At 41.9% G+C, this 19,364-nt stretch overlaps 1 protein-coding gene across 1 annotated transcript; it reads left to right on the forward strand.

Annotated features, from left to right (window-relative positions):
• The first annotated feature begins 5,875 nt into the window (after window positions 1-5,875).
• sesn4 (sestrin 4) lies at window positions 5,876-18,476 on the forward strand. Its single transcript, XM_083914726.1, has 9 exons — window positions 5,876-6,076; window positions 12,236-12,433; window positions 12,631-12,813; window positions 12,972-13,217; window positions 13,984-14,098; window positions 14,293-14,417; window positions 16,044-16,210; window positions 16,307-16,451; window positions 16,539-18,476. Exons 1-9 carry the CDS (start codon window positions 6,011-6,013, stop codon window positions 16,626-16,628), a joined length of 1,335 nt encoding a protein of 444 aa, XP_083770852.1. The 5' UTR covers window positions 5,876-6,010; the 3' UTR covers window positions 16,629-18,476.
• The last annotated feature ends 888 nt before the right edge of the window (window positions 18,477-19,364 follow it).

Consider the following 19,364-nt stretch of genomic DNA (forward strand, 5'->3'; position numbering starts at 1 on the left):
GTCAAAACGCTGTCGTACAACAGGAGTCAACCGGCACCGTGTCAGACTTCCTTCTTTGGAAAGTCCCTTCTGTTTGTTTCTCTGATCATTTCTGTGGAAACTTCTGTGCATTAAGGCGGCAGCAGCTTTCTGAGTCTGTGTTTCACCAGCTGTTCTACCACATCGGCTTAAGTGAGGAAATGGTTAAATGGCTTTAACCAACAGGGAAAAAAATAGTGTAACATATATCACATTTTGATTTAAGTAGATGCAAGGCACTCAAAAGTATTTATTAAAATGTCATTATGATAAAAATGTTTCTGGAATCTCTTGTAAGACTCAAACAACTGGTTTATTTTCTTGGCAGTTTCTTACAAACAGCCAGTTTAAAGTATTAAAGGTCCATATTTTACTCATTTTCAGGTTCATACTTGTATATTGGGTTTCCAATAATTCATGTTTACATGCTTTAATGTTTAAAAAAGAAAAACATTGTTTTTCTCATAGTGTCTGAATATACAGTGCCTTGAAAAAGTATTGATGTGCCTTGAACTATTTCACATTTTGTCAGTTTACAACCAACCACAAACTTAAATGTATTTTACTGAGATTTTATAAGATAGACCAACACAAAGTAACACATATAACACACATTGTGAAGTTGAATGAAAATGATACATGGTTTACAAAAATCACCCAGGATGGATGAAGTCAGACGGACAGACTTGTAACGAGCGAGAACGGCCATCTGTGAATTTCAGTCTCTCTCTCTCTCTCTCTCTCTCTCTCTCTCTCTCTCTCTCTCTCTCTCTCTCTCTCTCTTCTCTCTCTCTCTCTCTCTCTCTCTCTCTCCTCTCTCTCTCTCTCTCTCTCTCTCTCTCTCTCTCCTCTCTCTCTCTCTCTCTCTCTCTCTCTCTCTCTCCCTCTCCATAGCAAGGTTGTGGCATTACTATATATATATATATATATAAATATATATAGCAAGGCTGTTGCATTACAACAGTACAAAAGTCGTGACTGTTTGTTTAAAGACACAGTTTCTGAATGCGGGCCGTGTACATTCCTCTCGGGATTGAGCGTTTTCATACTTTCACAGGATGATAAGTTATAATAAGCAGTTTTGTTTTGTTGTTTTCCCCTGAATCAGTTAAAACTGTAGCTAACTGGTTTGGACTGGCTCTGCCTGATTCACATGATGTTTGTGCGAACGGCATCTTAATCTAATTGAGATGTCCAGTCTTTTGTGGCTTGTTTTCCCACCAAAGCTCCTCTGTCAGCTTTATTTTTACTCAGGTTTGCACTGAAACGTTGGGGTAGTTGCAATAAAGCTGAATGTGTTACAGCCAAGACTGGCTTTCCTTTAATCTAGTTAAAATCTTTTAATGTGCGTAGATCTGCCCTCTGATGCACAAGGCCTCAAAACACACGGGTTATATTAGACTTCAAATCCGTTGGTATAGTAAACATGTCTCCGTTGTGATGATCTCACTGCAAATGAGGAGGTTAATTTACAAATACATGCATACAAGTGTCCAGAGTAGCCAACATTTGACCTAACCAGATTCTTGTTTCCATAGAACAAAGCAAAACCTCAAAAACAGAAACAGTCCTTTGCTTAAGAAATGCTAATTTCTTAAGATTGGATAACAGCATTTCCATAGTGATATTGCAGAAATGATGTATGTCCCACTTAACATGTGATGTGATTATCCGACAGAGAGCGATTGATATGAATGTTGTAATTCTTCTAAATAAATTAAACCTGATTTAAACTTTTTTCAACTCCAGGACGTCTGATAAAGAACAAACATCCCATTCATTAAGACGAGAGAGGACTGAATACAAAACGTAAGAACTGGGTCACAGCAGCGGGTCGATCAAACGAGCGTGAATGCGGAGGGGACATCTAATCAATCAGTGCTTGTTGTGTGTTTAACGCAGAATAGAAACACTTTGCGTGACGTTGCGTATCGTCTTTGCCTTTGGGAGGTTGAAATCAACTAGTTACTGCTCTGCTCAACCGTTTGGTAGAGCACGTTTTGAGTCACTACGTTTTTTAAAAATGTGTTGAACTCAAACTGATTGAGTCGTCTCCACCGTTTGGTTTCGGTGTGTTATGCTAAAGAAATCTACTAGTTGTGTTTTTAAATAGTCTGCACTTTAATTCTGCCCACTTCAGTAAGTTACTCACTCTAGAAACTATAGTTTCAGGGGTCTTAACAGATTTTCCTAACTTTATATGACAAAAAAATCTAATTAAGGGTCAAACTATTTTCTAAAAACATGTTTTACCAAACGGTTGAATTGTCCTTTTTGGGTAAAGGTAGTGAAGCTGAGCCATTGTAATTAAAATGGACTTTTATTGTTGTTAATGATACATTTAATTTTAGTTAATATATATTTACATGCTTAAATAACATAAAAGTATAAGTTTAAAAACATGCCTTACTTAACTGTTAAATGGTCCTTCTATGGTAAAAGTAGTGATTCTGAGATAATACACTTAAAATTGTTATTCATTCATTCATTCATCTTCAACCGCTTGACCCAGCTGACATCGGGCGTGAGGAGGGGTCCACCCTGGACAGGACGCCAGTCTATCACAGGGCACACAGAGACGCACAGAGACAGACAACCATTCACACCTATGGGCAATTTTAGACTCATCAATGAACCTAACAGCTGCATTATGAAATAAAAAACTTACAAATATACACTGTTGTTAGTCTATTATATATTTGTTTAAAAAATATATCAGGATGATTTATTCACATTTCTAAGATGTTTTTACAGTTCTGTAATGGTAGATAAGTAGAATAAACACGTGGAAATACTGTTAATACTAATTCCATGGTAACAAATGACATATGTTGGTATAATCATATAGTACTAGCATTAACAGTGCACGGTTTCTGTTAAAGAAATAAGTCAAAAATTAAAAGTAAAAAACAAAAAACATCACTTTTTTCTTAGTGATGACAGTTTGACAGCAATATGATTGATATTTTACTGCTGTTACATGACTTGATGCATTTGACACATTAAATCAAAGTCCAAGAGCTCTAGCTATGGTTTTATTACCCAAATAAGTTCCTCGTACCGCTTTGAAAAGTCAGATATCGATGCATCTTGACTACTGATGTAGCTTCAATAGTATAATCTAGTATTATATTGGTTAGACATATCAACACTGCACCTCTCTGTCATCGCTGGACATCTCTAAAACCATGGCTATTAACATGCTGCTCCAACAGCGTCCACTTTTCTTTGAAGGTTTCCCACAATAGTCTATTTTTGTGTGTAGACTTTGAATTATCCTTCAACGGTGAGGTCAGAGCTACAAACCCTTTCTTCATGGCTTTGTGTACAGAGGTATTGTCACGTTGAAACCATGGTTGAATAGGGAAAGGGCCTTCCCAAAACTGTTTGCCTAAGTTATCATTGTGTGCTGTAGCATTTAATGAGAACTCACTTGAAGGTCAGTTTACTTCTCACTTTAGCCTACTACTCAGACCGTGAAAGCAGCTGCGCGGTGTTTGTTATGTGTCACTGAAGCAGTTTATAAAGCGGAGAGAAAAAATACCTCTCAGCATTAAGACTACAAATGTATTCAGATAACCTGTGCTAGGGACATGGGCATTCACCAGGCTGTGATGAAAAGATGCTATCAAGTTGCATCATGGGAAGTGTAGGATCCAGGGAAGATAGCTGCATTGTGAGACAGGCCTTTGGGCGTCCAGATGGTAAGGTCGCCTGATACTACATTTCAGTTCGAGTGTACAGTATATTGTAGCCAAAACAGCACAGCTGACATAAAGCAGGGCGTTCACAAGAAAAACAAAATGCTGCCTGTTAAAGGTTGAATGTAGAATGAGCAGAACACCGCCATCGAGGGTCTCAAGATCGTAGTCTCAACAACAAAATAGAATTAAAAGTAGTCGGGTGGCCAGGTTGGTCAGGCCCGGTCCAGTAGCCTCCAGGAGATCGGAGTCTGTTTGTCCTCTCCGGAAAAGCTCACCATAAAAACAAGTATTAGAGGCGTTTGACTGACATTTAGCGTTAGCCTTTACAGCTAAGTAAACATGAAAGTTAGCTTACCGATCAAGGAAAAACGTAGCTATTATCGACTGTTGAGTGGTGATGTAATGCCCTTTCAAAATATGATTTCTGGGTCCAAGCCTCGTATTTCTACTCCAGTGTTCCCTGTTGTTTGAACAGATCTAAGTTTGTATAAAACAATGTAATGTTTTTTATGGATGAAAAAGACTATAACTGACGTTAGGTGATTGTAATTGTTCACATGTTCGGCCTTTGTGTCTTTTCGTATCGTATTTTGAAAGGGTGTTACGTCAGACTTAACAGCCTGATACTGTCTCTTATTTTTGTCCATCTCTGGTGACTCAGCTGCTGGGACAAATAAAGGCCCATTCCCACCCTACGGTAAATACAGATATTGACCCTTGCGTCTGTTCCGGAGGTCGATTCATCTGTCAGTGGGCCTGACGCCTTGGAGCCTACGTAACCAGAGTGCTCCGGACGAAACGGAAACAATACCAGCGGAAATCAAGATGGCAGAATAGAGACAGTTTAACCACTCGCCCAAAACGAGGAAGAAAGTGGTAACAGGACATTTAAAAAACTAAAAAAGAAAATCATCGAAGGTAGCAACAAACATCGCAAAGCAAAGAAGAAGAAGTAGCGGCGGACATCATAAAGTATTGGAAGTGCCTTTCGTGATCCAGCTCTCTCATCGGCAAAACCAAAGAAAAGAACTCTCGATTAAGGTGTCAGTTTTTATTGAGTGGTCTCACATGCCACCGCCGTGTACACTTATTGCGCCCTTTTTGACGATTTCGGATGACAAACAGCAAAATCATCTCCTCTACAGACGGCATGCTAGCGGCTGTCAATGCCGGTAATTTGGATCCGGAGGTATGAATTCAGCTTAGCGCCCCCCTTCAATGAGGCTCCAAAGCAGCTGCAGGATCGGCAAACTCCATTTCACCCAGTGCCAGACTACGGTAGCTGCACCCAACAACAGACAACCCTGGCAACCCGCAATGCCCAAGGCCAGTGGCAGATTAAGGTGGTCATGGGCCCCTAGGCCACTGTATGTTTGGGCCCCCCACAGTATTAATCATGCTTTATCAGAAAAACCCCAGCTGGAACAGAAGAGTCCGCAACTTTGAAAAATCCTGTCGATTTAGGATTTTTTTTAGTAGATCTTGGTCCCGTTGTTCTTCCAGTCGTTGTGCTTTGCTTTTTATTGCTCCACTATCACATTTCCTTTCTGACATTTTGCTGATGTACTGTCTATTAATAGTAAGTGACGTGTCATTGGACAACAAAACTGACCTTATGAACCCGGCCACATGATGGCAGCTGATTGGGTAAATGTGACCGTATCTATCCAATCAGTTAATGTTTTTAAGGGCCCTAATAGGAGGCACGTTTTTTTTTCCAACAGTGAGGTAAATTAAAACAAATCTGACCAATCAGGGGCCCTGAGGCTGCAGCCTAGGCCAGCCTGTGCATTAATCCGCCTCTGCCCAAGGCTGGTAAAGACATTGTCAAACCAGTCATTAGTATTTTTATAGAAAAGCAATACTTCTTTCTGTACACCTCAAAACGCCCCGTGGGTGTAATATTAGTATTTTTAAATATAGCTTTTAATACAGATTCTGCATATTCAACCTTTAGCTACAGTATGTCCCATGAATTGGTGCGAAGTTGCCTGTTGTTGCCTCTGCGCTGTTGTTTGCAGATGTTCATTAGCATTTGGATATGAGCCTCTGTGAGCAGCTCCGCCTCCCGGGCTGTGATTGGGCACACTGTTACCGGAGCTGGCAGCTTGGCTCCGGGAAGCTTTTCTCTCCTCTCCCAGTCAGTCTCCAGCTCCAGTCCGACTCGCTGACTGCAGCTAGCGGGGCAGAAGGCTTCCCCTTGCCCTTTGTTAGCCGTAGCTTGGAAAGCACCAAGAAAAAGACAAGAGCCGCATCCATGCAGCAGTAGCACCCTTTGTTATTGGAAAATGATCATCTGTACGAATAAAATGGAGTACCCCCTAAGAACCCAGCGCCAGCGAGTCCACAAACAGGTAAAACTGACAACACACAAAGCTGTTTAAAAAGTTAGTTTTGACACAGTCGAAGCTAACGGCTAACTGGAGTAGCCTGTTCATTCATTTGCTGAAGGGGTTATTTTGTATCAAAGAAAAGAGCCACTTACCACTTCTTTTAGTCAGTTGTGCTGTGTTTGGTAGAGCTTTTAATACCCCTTTTCAGTAGCTAACAGAAGATAATATAATTGTCGTTAATACAGTTTTTTAAATATATCTAAACTTTATTTTAAACTTGGTGTCAAACGGCAGCTAACCGTTCCAACGGCTGTTAAGTTAACGTTCCAACGGCTGCAAGTTAATAGCAAAAATAGCAAACTTCTAAACTAGCTACCGTTAGCTAACCAAGCTAACGTTTTATCGAGCAAATTACAACTGAAAAAGATAATAAAAATAGTTTAAAATGTTTAAGTCAGGGTTGTGAACTGCTTACATGTTTACCACAATCAAGAAAACATGTAGTGGTGCCGTTAAAATGTCACGTTAAAGCTCCGCAACATTGCGTCAACGGCTAAAAAGCTACCGTTAGTAAATGTACGTTTTAAGAAAAACATAAAATAGCCGTTTGCTGTCAAATCTCTGTTGTGCAGTCACTTGGGGGCTTTGCAAATGTGATGTAGTCTGTTCCTTTGTTCACCGGTGCGGATTCAAGTGCTTTCTTTTTTAATATGCGGTTATATTTACGTTGAATTTCACAGTCAAACATAACGGTTAATATAAACGTAAGGGTCGCGAGCGCTGCGGTATGAGGAGAAATGTGTAGGTGACGATGACATCATCTGGAGATTGGGGAGAAAAGTGTCCGTCAGTGAAGTAATGCAGTGTCATTTAATTCCCATGAATAAAATATAAAGGACGCCTCTGGAGGGGTCACAACAACGTGAATGCATTTAAGCAACGAGGACACATTCATATAGTTTAGTTGGTCTTTCTCAGGGTCCCTGAAAATGTTTGATTGTGCTGTTTTTTTTTGTTTTTTCTTTGCTGGCTGAACTGGACTGCCAATCAAAGTTGTTTTTCTCCTCTGTGGCTGCTTTTCCAGTCTGCAACAGAAGGGGGGCGCTGTCTCGAGTGCAGTCCAAAAAGACATGTTTGCTGCAGATTACAGTCCAGAAATGGAGCAAAAACAGGGAGGAATGTGTTTGCAAGGGATTCAAAAAACCCTCTACTCTGGGTCCAAGCCCAATCTGGCTTACTTTTCACCATCCCCTCTCATTGTTTCGCTGCTCCTATTCATTGTCATTTATGTGACATTTGTCTGCACGTGCACTTTGACTACATTATTGTAACTTGGGGACAAACAGTCAGTATTTGTATTGAGACCTGTGCAAAACAGCCCTGTGAGTTTACAACTACGTAAAGCACTTTGCACACCTGGAGCTGTTAAAATAAACAGATATTTGGCAGGCATTAAGGCACCACAACATTTGAGCACCCTTTGATATGATAACCTACATGCCCCCAGCTTGTGTGTCAATGAGACTAGTAATGATTTACCTCGGTATCTTTTTGTAACTGCGTCCCCCCCTCGCTCTACCTGCCTGCCGTGTTTTCTGACGGGTCCAATCACTCAGCTGCTCTATGTGGGCTTGACTTTTTCTTTTTTCTTTTTTCGTCCTGCAGCACAGCGTTTTGTTTGTCTTGGTCGTGTTGTATGTGCTGTCCTACCCAGCAGCTTGTTTTCCTCCCCACATCTTCCCTCCCCTTTCCAAAACGTCTTTGGGCTACAGCTGGTTTGTTTTGCGCTCCTCTCCCAGTTCAGGTTGCAGAGCCAAAATCGGCCCTGGCCGCTTGTGTTTCCGGTGATTTGGGGAGGGGGGCGTTAATGCTGTCAGGGCGCCAGCGCATGATAAGGACGGACCCCCTCAAGGCTCAATGGGAATGCAGATTGAATGTCCTCCTGCTGTATCTGCAGCAGCCCCCCTCCTGCAGCCCACCAACACCACGCACACATGTGCACGTCTCATCTCAGGCTGACATATTTACCCTTGGAAGGCTGCTGGCATAATTTTTCCACTTCATTGTGTGTCATCTTGGTGTTTCATATTCCTGCCCGCACAGTGCTGCTGTTTTGTTTGTCAGGCTGCTATCAAAGCCTGTCTTTGTCTCCATTTACCTTTCCTCCCCTGTGTGACGTCACCCCTGTTTTTCATTTCTTCCCTGCCTCTTGCTCCTCTCTGATCAATAAACAAATGACCTCTCCTGTGTTGGGAAGGTTTTTTTTTTCTGCACCTGTGATTTTTTTTTTGTATTATTATTATTCACAACAGCTCCTTTGTGAGTTGTTTTGAGTTCTAGGTTTTGCAGCCAGGCCACAAGTCTGTATTCATCTTGTGATATTTCTAATATCAGCTTCGCAGTCTCGCATTTGTCACACACAAGCTTGTTTTTGACTAGAAAAAAATGGCTTTGTTTCAAAATCACTAGCTGCAGGGCCAGTCGTACTGTAAGCAGAATTAATAGGTTTGTGTGCACAAAGGAAAAGCCTTAATGTGCTTCTCTATTAGAGGCACTGCATTTATAAACCAAAATATGCTTTGTAATGCCATACACAGACGCCCGAATGATTGCATCTGTTTGCTTTACATACCACCCACACACGCTTGTTAACAGCTTTTTTTCCCTTACATGCGGGTGTTTTTTCATGTGGGTGGACAATGACAAGCATATCACCTTATCAAAAGTGCTGCTGTGCTCAGCATTTGTGCCTCGTTTTCATGCAGTATTGAGATGAAGCGCTGTGGACGGGTGTCTGGACACAGCTTTGACAAAAGAGCTCTGTCTAAACCTTCTTCCCCAAGTGTGTGTTAATCCTTAAGCACTGAATAGAAAATGTTTCTTTTAAATGATGTGGGATGGATCTCTTTTATGGGGAAACACTGAAATAATAATTGCTTAATTTCTGACAACCAGGGAAAAATATGTAATTTAAGATGTACTTTACCTTTACAGCAATGGTTTTAAAATCTTTGAATTTATTTATTTTTAACACATATTGTCTTTAACTGTAGAGTTAGCTGAGGTTTAATTTTGCTTTCATGTTATGGTGTCAGCAGACTCGGTTAAAAGCGTAGGATGTTGTTTCCTGCTGTGCCACAGCACATCAACTGTAGTTCCCGTTTCACTGTTTGACTAATGCTGTCGCATTTGTCCAGACATGTTTAAGAAATTTCACAAAACACCAATTTCCTCTTTGATTGCGTGATGCCAGTGCGGACAAATCCGTCCGTCTCGGTCTGTACAAGAGTAAGTTTACTGCTTATTTACTGTTGTTGTCACAGCTGTAGATGTGACAATAGACATTTGTGTTCTCCTGCTTGTCTTGTCATTGCTACAGGCCGTACATGTATTTTGGTGAGATTGCAGTGGGCAGTGGAGTCACACAAAGTGTCCCGTGTGGGAGCAGGCTTCTCTGTACGATACACAAGTCTGTCATTAAGCTTTAACTTTTCTAACAGTAACCTTTTGCTGAATGAATCCTCACTCAAAAATGTTGTTTTTCTTAAGTAGAGTAGAAGTCGCCTTGTGCCCAGATTCATTGCGTCACCTGGCTGCTCCTGATGTCCCACTATGATACGGTTTTGTCACAGCCTTGGTGGGATCTTAGTATGTTTTTTCATAAGTAGCTCCTGTTTTCAACCCGTGTTGTTTCTCTGTGCAGTATTGATATTGGTACAGGTCTTAAATCTGAAACCTGGAGTATGTTTTATTGTTTGGGATTCATATTGTCTGGTGTGCAGTGTTTATTCTCTAAGGCACAAAAAAGCACGTTAACAGTAGAGCAATGCATCGGCAGCTTTCCATCACATTTGCAAGTACTTAAGTAGTTTTTCCTAAAAAGCACATTTTTAATCTGTAAAATATCATGTGCATTATATGCATCTTGGTCACCATTATTCTGTAACTGTTTAAATTAAAATTCTGATACCTGTAGTAAAATAAACTACAGTTTCTTACACCTCTGGTTCAGCTAATCTGTTTTATGGTGTTTGTTATATAAATGGAAAAGAGAGCTGTTTATTGAACAGTTTCACATGTATCATTCATAATCACGTAATGTTGCAGTTGGAGCTTTATTAAATAATGACTGTTTGGAAAGAATAAGCCGAGTCTGTTTTTCCCTTGATTATTCGGACTAAAGGCATGTTTTAAACGCTGAAATGTCTTTTCCTTTCATGCACCAGGTCAGTTAGTGCTTGGTGAGCTAGTAACATAGATTCTGCAAGCTCGCATGCTAATCAGTAGCTCTAGTGTTTGCAGAGAGATACTTGTATGAATGTGCTCTTGTCAAGAGGTCTTTGATTGGCAGGCACCTGTGTGCTCTATGGACCCTCCGGCCTATTTGTCTGTTGAAAGACGAGAGAGGGTCAGGGTCTGTGTCCGGGCGGGTTTCATTTAGAAGCAGCTCTCCTTGTTCCCTTTTTTATCCTCCTCTTCCTGTAAGATCTTTTTCTCTTCTCCTGCGTTATATAAACTATGAGATTAGGGGAGAATAAACATCATAGTGAGACTGACTTGTTTAATTTGTAGTATGTTAACGTCTCAGATCTGAGCATATGTAGGTCAAGAGGTGGAGCCTCTTGCAGGATCAAGGGAACGCTCGTCCACCACAGGGAGAAGTGAAATACCACATGGATCTACCAGCCAGATGAACATGGTGATGGATGCCAAAGAGCCGTACGGGGCGGACTAATATTACAAGGCCCGCTAATCAACATTTGCTCCGACTATCTGTGACATAAGCTGATGTGGCTGTGAAAGAAACAATCCTTGACAGCAGTTTGGGCTGTTAAAAGGAGAGCTCCTTGCCAACATTTGTGCAGTTCAGACTGAAGTGAACCATTTGGCTTTGATCAGTGCTGTGTGCTCAGGTTTCACTCGAGGCCGAGCGCCACAACGTCTTCTCCTAGAGGCCATTGCATGATGGCGAGAGCGGTAATAAATGGCTGTGCCTGTGAGGGCAGGCCAGCTTCCTTCTCCACATGGGTCTGTTGCTCTTGGCCCCAGGCTCCTCAGCCCAGTCACACCTATGTTTGTGTGTTTGGTCTCATCCACTTCTCTGCTGCCGCTGCGGAGCTTCCCTCTTCAAGGCCTCTTAAGCCCAACTTTCACATTAGTTTCTTCATCTGTGGTTCCTCCCAGCATGTAAATCCCCCCTTTTCTGCTTTACTGTTTTTGTTCCGTACGTTCACTTTCAATTCACAGAAGTGGATACCTTTTATTTCCCGGCGTCTCATCTACATTTAATAATAATGTGGTGTAACTGTGTGAGGCATCAGACCCCGGTGCAGCCAACATGACTTGGCGTCTGTGCGCCTCCCAGCTGAGCACCTTTGTTTGCTTGTTTTATTTGCAGAAAGAATAACGTAAGGAATGCACTGACTTTCCACTGGCGCCGGTATCACAGCATCGTGGCTGCTGTTCTTCCAAGACTGCCTCTCTCTCCGCTGATTTAAGGGGTGGAACATGACTCCAGTCCAAAGCACAGTCTGAGCCCGTCATCACATGCTGTGGACACTGAAGTCCACCATTATATTGAGCCAACCCGCTTTGGTTACAAAATGAGTTGTAATAACTCACCCAGAGGGTTTTATATAATCTCACTGGAGGAGCATTTATGCAGTATTTTGACGGAACATTTATCACGAAGAGCCATAAAATGAATGAGGCATTTATTATTTCCACTGTGGGTTTTACATTGCCTATGGCTGCAACTACTGTATATCAGTTATTCTACCTTCTCAATTAACTGATTCATTTATTTTGTCTATATAATGTCAGAAAATACCACAGACCTTGGGGTCTACATCTTCAAACTGCTAGTTTTTACAACGTACAGTGATATAAAATACAGAGAAAAGCATCATATTCTCATATTCAAGCAGCTGGAACCAGCATCATTTTTGCTTGAAGTGTGACTGAAACGATGAGTAGATTATTAAAATGTGTGACTGTTGTATTTCCTGTGGCTGGACAAATCAATTAATTGACTTTTCAGCTCCAGTGGCTACTGCCTCAGTGTCATACATATGAACACAATAATAATTCAACTTGTACTGTAACAACAAAGAGCACATGGTTTTGCTTTTGCTTCATTAGAAACCAACCCTTCCCCCTCCTCTGTCCTGGACTCTGTAGGTGATGGTGAACGGTGAGAAGGAGCGAGTGTCGCTGCTGTTCATGAAGGCTCTGGTCAGCAGGGGGAGCGTGGACGCCGTGTCCCAGCAGATGGCCTCGCACCCTCAGTATTTGGAGAGCTTCCTGCGCACACAGCACTACATCCTGCACATGGACGGCCCCCTGCCGCTGCCGTACCGCCATTACATCGCCATCATGGTCAGTGACCAAGCTGTTCTCATTTATTTCACCGTCCCACTGCACGTGGAGCTAAACAAACACACAGCAGTTTGGGAAGCTTTTCTTAACCAGGGATCATACTGGTATTATTCAAAATGAAAGAATAACAAGATTAATGTTGGAGTTCTTTTACTCGAATCTGTCCGCTCAGCTTCCTCTTCCCATTTCACTTTCAGGCTGCGGCACGACATCACTGCAACTACCTGGTGTACCTGCACTCAGCTCAGTTTCTGCGGGTGGGCGGGGACCCTCTGTGGTTGCAGGGTTTGGAGGCAGTGCCCCCTCGCCTTCGTCTCCTTGACCACATCAACAAGGTGCTGGCCCACCAACCCTGGCTCACAGCCTGCTCACACATCCAGGTACAGTCAAGCAAAACAAAACGTACACAATAACACTTAGCCGTTATCACTTACAGAACTATTCATATCTTTAGAGCCCTGGGAATGTACATTATTGAGTATAAAGAAAGCTTTAAAATCACATCCAACCCGGAACTCATTGTCTTTGTTCCCTCCAGACGCTGCTGAAGTCGGGCGAGCAGTGCTGGTCGCTGGCTGAGCTGGTGCAGGCTGTGGTGATCCTGGCCCACTGCCACTCCCTCTGCAGCTTTGTGTATGGATGCGACACAGACTCAGACTTTGTCCCTCTCTCCAAATCTCCCAACGGTACCCCGCCGACCTTCTGTCCCTTCGATGCTGCCAACGGCAACACCAACGTGCCTCAGTCACTCGCCACTCACTCCGAACACATAACAAGAAGACGGGTAACAGACTTGTATTTTCTTACAATAAGATTCACAGAGCGGAATACAGTCTGTTGTGCAGAAATATTCCTCCCATCATGTCTTTTAAACATTTGTAATGCTAGGAAACCTTCAAAGTACATTTGCTTTATTTCTCTATTTTTCTATAAGTTGAAAATATTCTGAGGAAACAGATATGAGGGTTTATGTTTCATAGGATACTATTTTAAAACTTTTTTTCCTTCCTTCATTTGAGATAAACTGGGAAAACCTGCATGATTTAAATAAAATAATCTTTTATAACTCAAAGGTAGGTAATACAGTAGAGCTGCATCTAACAATTCATTTTATTATTGCTTTCTGTAGAATTGTTTTTATGATTCTTCTAGTCTATGAATAGAAAATATTCCAGATAAAATAATAATAATATTAGTCTAGATAAAGTCTTCAAATCGCATGTTTTGTTCATGTAAACATTTTTGCATTTATGATCATTTTTGCTTGAAGTTATGCAAATACAGTATACATGCTTTCTTACATAAAAGATTAAAATAAACAACGATTCATAGAGTGGAATTGATGGTTCAGTTGTTATTAAATACACACTGATATCCCATTACTTTGAATTAAAAGAGCTCTTTGTGTAAATGTGAGATGGAAGCGGGGGATGCGTTTCCTGATAATAAATGTATGATAAGGTTTTTTCTTGTCACGGTAGCCGGAGGTTGTGTCTGTACCTTGTGAGATACTTATAGTTTGTACTTTTCTCTTTTGTTTGTGTTGACAGTCTCTGGACTCCAGTTGTGACATGGTGGGTCTAAAGGAGAGGATTCAGAAGTCCCAGGAGGAGCGAGAGAAGAGGGAAGAGCGTCTGCTGCAGACACAAACACTCCAGCAAACAGGTAACTTCCAGATGAACGCAGGAACATAAACAAAATGACACCGCTCAGACGTTTCCACTGACTTTTGATTTATCTTGAGCGTTACACTGAGGTCACATGGTGTGAAACTTGAGCACTCACCACTCGTCAGCTGCGCTTATTCTCCCTCTCTGCCTCCTCTCCTTTTCATTTGCTTTCAACGTCTCTTGTTTTAGATTTCGAAGAAGAGGAGGAGATGGTATGCTTCACCGACCCGACGCGTTTTATCACAGACCCTGACTTGTGCTACCAGGAGTTCGCTCGTAGGGAGGAGGACCACTTTCAAGTATTTAGAGTTCAGGTGAGGACGTTACTTTTGTGAATGTGTCCGTAGGCAGGCGTTTCAGTTTACTTTGTAGGTGTGTTATGGCCCTTAACGTTATATCCACAGGAAATCCTTGTGTCTGATTGGCTGGCAGGTGTCTGTTAAATGTGTTACAGGACACCGTAAACATCCCGCGGTTAAATCAATGCTCTTGATGACTGTAACCTTTATGGGTTAGATTTAAAGTGGCGATAGACAGCTTTTCGGTTTTATCGTGTCGTTGTGAGTAATGATGAATAATGAATGTGTTGATTGCACAATGTAAAGGCTGTATGACACCATCGGCACTTGGGTCCCTCTTGGCCTCGCTGTCATTATGCAATTCTGTCTGTCACCGGGTATGAACTCCCAGGAACACGACGACTCACAAAAAAAGAGGAAACTTATGAATGAAATCAAATAACTTCAGTCAAGGCTCCAGTCTGAAGGAAGACTTCAAACTCTGTTGTCTTCCACACTGTCAAGAGCAGCACGTTACTTCCGTTCTTACCTTCAACAATAAAAGCCCTAGACATATAGCATAAACATTACACTGCATCACTGTTTACCAGAGAGCACTTTGCGAAGCAACACCTCAACAAAACAACCAAACTAACATCCGGTAGTGTAAATCATTACTTTGGAACTTGGGAGACTTTTAACGTTGCCTGGCAAAAGAAAAACAGCCCTGTGGATGGAGGAAGAGGGAGAATGATTAAAAAAAACATTCTTTCTTCTAAGCTAGACCAGTAAGTAACAAAACCTGTCTATTTATTAATACTCCTGGGTGTTTCACTCTGCCTTTGTCATTGCACTGGTATCAGGGTTTCAAACTGGGATACTCACAGGTGTTTCTTGCTTTGGACAGTAGCCAGGCGGCTAGTGGTCACATTAGCCATGTTGCTAACGATAAAAAGCAAGTTTAGATTAATCAGGTCAGGCTGACTGTATCGATCTATTCGTTCATATGAAAATCAACAGACAGTAAACACACCGTGTCTGCTGCACAGTGTGTTTTGAAGCAAATGCAGTGTGTTCTGTGTTGTTGGTAACATCGTCTTAGTGACAGCGGCACCAACGGTGGGGAGGTGGGGGTTGAAGCTGTGTGTTTAACATTTAGATAGATAGATAGATAGATAGATAGATAGATAGATAACTTTATTTATCCCCGAGGGGAAATTAGGTCATCGTAGCAGTGGTACAAAGCAATCAGGTTTGGTATTCGAATGGCCCATGTCCAAACTGTGTCACAGTCAGAAGCAGGTTAAGGGAACTTCAAGGTTGTCAGAGACCAAATTAAGATGTACTATGGTGATGTAGCAGGTGCATCAATACGATATGAATATTTAGACAGACACATACCATGCTGTATTCACTAGTGTAGGGCTGTTAAAGTGATGCCACACAGGATTCACAGTACGGTCCGGAAACCCCACAAAGTGCTGCCAAAGCATGGAAAAACGTTTCTGCTACACAAAATTATGTTTTTTTGTTTTTCAAAAAAGAAAATCAACAGTAGACTCCTGGGGAGTGTTGGACACCACTGCTGTACGTTAATATTCGATGATCGAACTTGTATCACAGCCTTGCTGACTTTAAGGATGTGTTGTATTTTCTCTGCAGGACTATTCATGGGAGGACCACGGCTTCTCCTTAGTCAACAGGTTGTATTCGGACATCGGGCACCTCTTGGACGACCGATTCAGGAGTGTGACTACCCTCCCCTCGATGCACAGCCCCGACATGAAGAGGGCCATCTGGAATTACATCCATTGTGTGTTAGGAATACGGTGAGACCGCCACAAAAAAAAACTCCTATTTGACTCTCACAAAAGCCCTACTTTTTTGTGTTTAGTAGATAAATAAACGTTGGTTTGTGGTTCCAGGTACGATGATTATGATTACGGAGAAGTGAACCAGTTGCTGGAGCGGGATTTGAAGCTGTACATCAAGGCGGTGGCCTGTTTCCCAGATGCCACCAAAACTCCAGTGTGTCCGTTGAGTTTGGCTCCTCTTAAACCTTCAGAACGGGTAAGCCGACCTTCGATGATGACGTTTTTACACGGTCGCTGCTCTTTTGGCTCCGTGTGAATCACTTTTCCCTTTCTTTTCCATCAGATACACGTTAATTTACTAATCATGGAGGCCCGGCTGCAGGCTGAGCTGCTATACGCTCTCAGAGCCATCACTCAGTACATGATCGCCTAAGTGCTCGGAGAGGCACCGCGCTAAAACTCTCCGCCGGTACAGAGAGACCCAGAGATGCGAGGATAAAGAGTTTCAACAGGAGACGGTGAATTGGGACGAGAGCTGCACTTTGAAGGACACAGAGCGCCATAGTTTTGTAGCTGTGCCTCCCGTGAAAGTGCTTTTCTCTTTCTCACATTTAATGTATTTATACCAGTGTGCCATGCCCCCCCCCCCCCACCCCACCCCCTCCTCCAGCAAATCCTCCTGTTGTGAAGTCCTCTCATCAAACATCTCGGCTCTCAAACGTTATGTGCAATTATTATTAGAGTTGTTTTAATTTTGACCTGTTGTTTGTGTTCCAGCTCAGTCTGAGAAAAAAAAAACATGCTTGTTTGCAGCAGTGTGTTACAGTGGCCAATACTCTCCTTAGTTTGATTGGTCTCCTTTTGTATTAACTATGCCCCCCCCCCCCACCCCCCAAAACAAATATCTTTTTGTATGAGTTGAATGTTAACGGGAGACCAGGGCATCTGTTATTTTTTGAACAATCCTTGTCAGTGTTTGAGGAGGACATGAAGTGGACCGTGAAGGACTCTGTCCATAACATTTCATATTGATGCTGGTCAAGAACAAACGACAGTGACACTGCTGGAAGTTATCACATCACTCTAGTTTCTTTTAATAAGCACTTTTTTAAACTTTATATATTTATAATGCAAGGTAGCTCCTTAGACATTGAGATGCACAGTGCGTGGGTCCGACGCCTTTCTTCTCCACTGTACGACGTGTACGGAAGACTTTCTCTTGTCCCGAGACTTTTCAGGCTTTGCTTTTGTTCTCAAAATGGTCTCTTTACGTTCACTTCAGCGCTGACACACAGAAGGATTTTGAAGGTAATGACGTTTAATAATTTACCCCCCGAGAAGAAAATCTGTAACTAAACCAGGGAAGTCGGTGAGCCGCTTCCTTCAGTGAAGATTAAGCTGAGCCATTCGCGGAATGATTGTTGTGTTGTTTGTACTGACGTGCTTCAGAAGCGATCAAATCGGAGAATTTTAAAACCAAAGGTCATTTAAAAACAATAAAGTGATGATTTGGAGAGATGAAAAACGCCCGGTAGATCTGCACCTACGGTTGAGTTCAGATTTCTTTTTTTGTGAGTTGTATCAAAGCTGATAATCACTTCAAAATCCACGGTACCATTTTCAAAGCAGAACAATGTTCACTTACTTACTACTTGTTGTTAAAACACTTGTACCTTTTTTTTCCTGTCTTTTGTTTTTTTTAATTTTTTATAGTTTTTGTAAACTATAGAGTACTTTCTTGTTTTGTTTCTGGTGTGACGGTAGGACCTGCTCGTTGTGCTGCAGCCTGGGTAGAAGTAGAGGTGTGACAGACTTTTTTAGAGTTAGTAACGGCAGGATGTAGAAGAGCAACAAGCGTAAACTGAGCATATAAACACAGGTGCCTTCAGGCTAAAACTGGAGTGCTGCTGAAGTGGAGACATGCGACTACTGGAGGCTGAGTGAGGTTCGATTGCAGTTGGGGAAACGACCCCAGCTGACGAGTTGAAAACATGTCGCTGTTGCTGCATGAATGGGAACGTGACTTTTTCTCGGTGCTGGTCAGGAGCGTTTCTGATAAATGCCGCGGCTGTGAACGCCTCTGTTTTCTATCAGACACCTTCTGAGAGCTCCAGCAACTCCGCAAAGAGCCTTTGACACAGATGGATGTTAAAAATGTTCAACTTGAGCAAATGAAAAAAAAAAGGACAAATATGTAAAAAAGAAACTTAAAAAGAAGTAAAAAGGCAAAAACTGTTTTTTGAAAATGTGAAGAAATGTTTTCTATAAAGACGATCTATGACAATAACCTCTGTCTACTGTTTTACTTTGACTTTCAACGACCGCACCAGTGTTTGTGCCTGTTTTTGTCCATTTACGGAAAAACATAAACCTTAGATTTGGACCAAATACTTTCCTTTCAGTCAGTGGACTACATGGAAATCCACTCGTGGATGTGACTGAACAAGAGTCAGTCAATTTGAATTAAATTGCCTAAAACGTACTTCATTAGTTTTCTTCCTTTTTAGCTGCAGCAGGTAATTCAGTACATTCGTGTAGTTAATGTAGTTCCATGACTGGACAACAGCACCCCCTAGTGTCAGAACTGAGGTCTACCAGTCTGTGAAGAAACATCATTGCACCAAAGACTCAAGACAAAAGTGGGTTAAACAGTTTATTGAGTTTATTTCTGCTGTTCAGAACTGTTTGTCATCTCTGGCTGACTTAACAATGTGTAAAGAAAGAAAAAGACTGAGGTACGGGGGAGAAAAACTATCAACAATAATCAATAAAATCATAAACATAATTGGCTTATGCACAACTCATCATTCCCTGTCCACCCCACCCTCCCCGCCCTCCCCTATGGAAGTAAAACCCCTTTTGCCGAATACTAAAATACTGTATCAACTGCTACTTAAACGAAACCGAAGAACAAAATATGAGGATAATTATTACACAGAGGGGGAAGATACAAGGGGAGTAAGGACACCACACCTGCCCTTTTATGTCTTTTATAAAGGCAGCAGCAGTAAACTAGAGCTATCGAACCGACCGCCGCTCCTTTTACATGCCGCAGTCCGTCATTTTTAACTGTTAATAACATTTCCAACACCTGGACATTAGTTCAGAGAAACTTAAGGGGGGGTATGTTGCATAAACAACTTTCTAAAATCATTACAATTTGATTCAA

The sequence above is a fragment of the Echiichthys vipera genome (assembly GCF_963691815.1).
Source record: "Echiichthys vipera genome assembly, chromosome: 6".
NCBI lineage: Eukaryota > Metazoa > Chordata > Actinopteri > Perciformes > Trachinidae > Echiichthys > Echiichthys vipera.

What these genes read in the sequence shown, in the direction of transcription:
- sesn4 (XM_083914726.1), top strand. Translation starts at nt 6,011, where the DNA reads ATGATCATCTGTACGAATAAAATGGAGTACCCCCTAAGAACCCAGCGC. An exon ending in GCCAGCGAGTCCACAAACAG is followed by an intron (nt 6,077 to 12,235) that starts GTAAAACTGACA and finishes TGGACTCTGTAG; the next exon opens with GTGATGGTGAACGGTGAGAA. An exon ending in GCCATTACATCGCCATCATG is followed by an intron (nt 12,434 to 12,630) that starts GTCAGTGACCAA and finishes TTTCACTTTCAG; the next exon opens with GCTGCGGCACGACATCACTG.